The 3,318-nt window shown below is 33.7% G+C and overlaps 1 protein-coding gene across 1 annotated transcript; it reads left to right on the top strand.

The window, feature by feature from the left end:
- On the top strand, positions 1 to 1,791 carry LOC107807628 (heavy metal-associated isoprenylated plant protein 35-like). The gene is made up of 3 exons (XM_016632053.2): positions 1 to 228; positions 332 to 407; positions 915 to 1,791. Exons 1-3 carry the CDS (start codon positions 154 to 156, stop codon positions 1,700 to 1,702), a joined length of 939 nt encoding a protein of 312 aa, XP_016487539.1. The 5' UTR covers positions 1 to 153; the 3' UTR covers positions 1,703 to 1,791.
- The last annotated feature ends 1,527 nt before the right edge of the window (positions 1,792 to 3,318 follow it).

The following is a 3,318-nucleotide window of genomic DNA, read 5'->3' as shown; positions in this document are numbered from 1 at the left end:
AAGCATCTTATGTCATTATCTATCTTCCTTTCACTCTCATCTCTTAAATTCTTTCTATCAATACTTTATACAAACAATATTTCTGATACTCCAATTTACTAACTGCAGCACTCTCTACTACTTTCTCTGCCCCTCTACTCATCTCTCCTTCTTATGGCCTCCTCTCCTTCTGCTGCACCTCCACCTGAAGAACAACAACCACCGCAGCTTCCTCCCCTTCACTACACGGTCCTCTTTTCACCTCTTTAATATTCTGCTTTTTTTTATAAAAAGTTTTGCTTTTGTTCTCTCTTTTTTTTTGGGCTTAATCTGGCTCTTTTTGTTTTTGCAGACATGGGTTTTGAAAGTTTCCATCCACTGTCCAGGCTGCAAGAGAAAAGTCAAGAAAGTCTTGCAAAGCATCGAAGGTTCTCTTCTTCTCTTCTAATCTTGATTTGTTCTTTTAACTCTCTTCTTTTTCTGGTCTCTTTTTAGTTTGTATATATATCTAATAAAAAGGATTAATTAATGGACAATCATATCTATTTCTTGATTCACTCAAAAAGGTGAAGATATATTAAGCATCATTTGTTACTATAGGAGTATTTATATTAACATAATGAGAATGTATATATATGAACAATGGTAGAGCCAAGAATTCTAATAAGGGGTTTCAAAAAAATGTAAATTGTCACATTTACTATTTTTGAACCACTTTTGTCACTACATGAAAAAAATATCATTTTTTTAAAATTTTAAAGAGATTCAAAAATTTATATATATGCAAGAAAATTTATTTTTACCTTGTTGTACAGTATAGTTTTCGGATGAAAAGAATTCTTACGTGTGGTTATATGCAACTGTATATGAAAACAACTTATAAGTAATAATTATGGGTGTTTTGTGTTTTTCTTTTTCTTTTTTTCACTTTGCAGGTGTTTATACAATAGATATTGATCCACAACAGCAAAGAGTCATAGTAACTGGAAATGTTGATGCAGAGACTTTGATAAGGAAGCTAGTGAAGAATGGAAGGAGTGCTGAGTTATGGCCAAAGCCAAAGCCTACAGTAAAAAAGAAGAAACCGAAGAAAAATGAAAACAGTGACGACGATGATGAACCAGAAGAAGATGATGAAAATAATGAAAAAACAGCTGAAAATTCCGAAGCAAATATGAGAAATAATGGTCCTCAAAGACATGGCGTGAGATTTGGTGGGGTTGAGACTATTACGTTGGATGACAGGTTGGCGCCGGAGAGTGTTGCCGCCGTTGAGAGGTACCCGGCGGCGGAACAAAAGGCCGGCGGTGGCGGAGGTGGTGGAGGACAAGGTGGTGCTAAGAAGAAGAAGAAAAAGAAAAAGAAAAGTGGGAATAGTAACGCAAATGCGAATGCAGGGTCTAATGGTGCACCGCCAAGCAGTGAATCAGAAGTTGCAAAAATGGGTACCGGTCAAGTGATTGATCAAGCAAATCCAGGCCATCCATTTCAGCATCCTTATTCTAACCCGTACGATCAGAATCCACCGACTTATTGTGTTCCTCATCAGAGTTATGTGGTGAGTTACAATGCGGCACATCCTACCATAAGCGCTGCACCATCATATTACTATGTTCCATCCTCACCGTACATGCAGTCTGATTTATATTCCAAGCAATCTGCGCCGTTGGAGTCTTTTGAGATTTTGAGCGATGAGAACCCTCATGCCTGCTATATCATGTGATCATTATGCTGAAAGATAATGTAGCATATTAAGATAGTATGAGAATTTTGGCAAGAATTAGAGCTTAATTTCATTTGCAGTTGCATTTATTTACTTTAATTTAGATTTAGAATGTATGTAATAGGATCGTGTTATTTCTGGAATTAGACGTTAGATCATGACTAATAAACATGTTGTAAAATGTAATATGCTACTACTAATATGTAGTAATCGCATAGTACTATACTAGGCTTTATGTTGTTTCAATTTACTAATCGGAGTAGTTGAGTGACACTAACTAAACTTGTGATACTAAGGAGAGGGGTCCAGATTTTAAGTCACTTTAGAAGAGTGGAGAAGTAGTGTTGATCTGTTTGAGAATGAAGGGAGTAAAAATAAAAATTTAAAAAGCAACATGTACACATAACTGCGAGTTCAAGTTATATCCACCGTCAATATAAAGAATTTTTAACATTATCAACTCAACTAAGTTAAAGGATATCTAGCTACGTAACGGTATAAAAATTCCTTGATAATATATAACTTAAAACTCGAAATTGATGAGAACTTACAGGCAGTTCATCATCAGTTTATACAAGTTGAGAACTAGCAACACAACATAGGAGGGAATATTTTGATTTGTTTCAAAGGCCAAAACTTTAGAGGCACTAAAGAGGTTGAGGGATGGAATAATTTAGCGAGGTTGGATAATTTAGCCAGTTATCGGTTGAGAATATTCACAAGAGAGGCCCAACAGTCCTCTCTTCTTTATTACTTTTGAGAAATATATAATTTTTAGGCGCTTTCAAAAATAATAGTCAATAAAATATATATTTTATTTATTTCTTAAAATTAGTTTCACCCAACAAGTCAATTTATTTTTGCCGCTACTTTTCCTTGAATGCTACCCAACATGATGTCCTCATGATCTGAACAAGAATAAGAATATTATTTCCAATTTGTACTGTTACTTCTTCATGCATAAAGGTATGAAGTATTAACAAAGAAAACCAACTTAGGTTTAAGAAGGTGGGATATTGCAAAACCGGAGAAGGATGTTTTGGCTCAATAGACAACTCAAATTGAGTTATAACTACATATTATCTTTCTAAAAAGGATATCATATACACTTAGATTAGATAATTATTTGGAAACTTTAGTTTTGTTTTTCTTCTTTGGTAATTTGCAGCATTTGGAGAAAACTTTCTAAGTGGTTAATAAAGGAAAATTAAAGATCCTTAACGGGAAAATGAGAATACTTAGCAGGAATGGGGGAAAAAAAGGAAAAACTAAAATTTTAGGAAGTAGGAATCAACATCTTTTAGTTAAGTAGCTTTGTGAACTTTATCTTGACATAAACTTTTAAAAAGTTGACGAATCTTCTTTTTCATTCATCAAGTTCGTCCTGTTGGAACTTTTTCATTTTTTTTAAGTAAGGTTTTACATACATGTGTGTTTAAACCACACACGAATTCACGATTTCTTTGGCTAAGAATTGTTTTCAATTAAATTACAATATAGGGAGCTAATTCCACCAAAGTCACCAAGTAAAGATTTAAAATACAAAAATCACTATTTTTTTTTGTCACATAAAATCATCTAATTAAAGCTTAGGTAACTAAAATATAAACTTGCCG

Source organism: Nicotiana tabacum, chromosome 14, assembly GCF_000715075.1.
Source record: "Nicotiana tabacum cultivar K326 chromosome 14, ASM71507v2, whole genome shotgun sequence".
Lineage (NCBI taxonomy): Eukaryota > Viridiplantae > Streptophyta > Magnoliopsida > Solanales > Solanaceae > Nicotiana > Nicotiana tabacum.
Note: the sequence above shows the minus strand (reverse complement) of the source record. Positions and strands in the feature narration are given on the sequence as shown.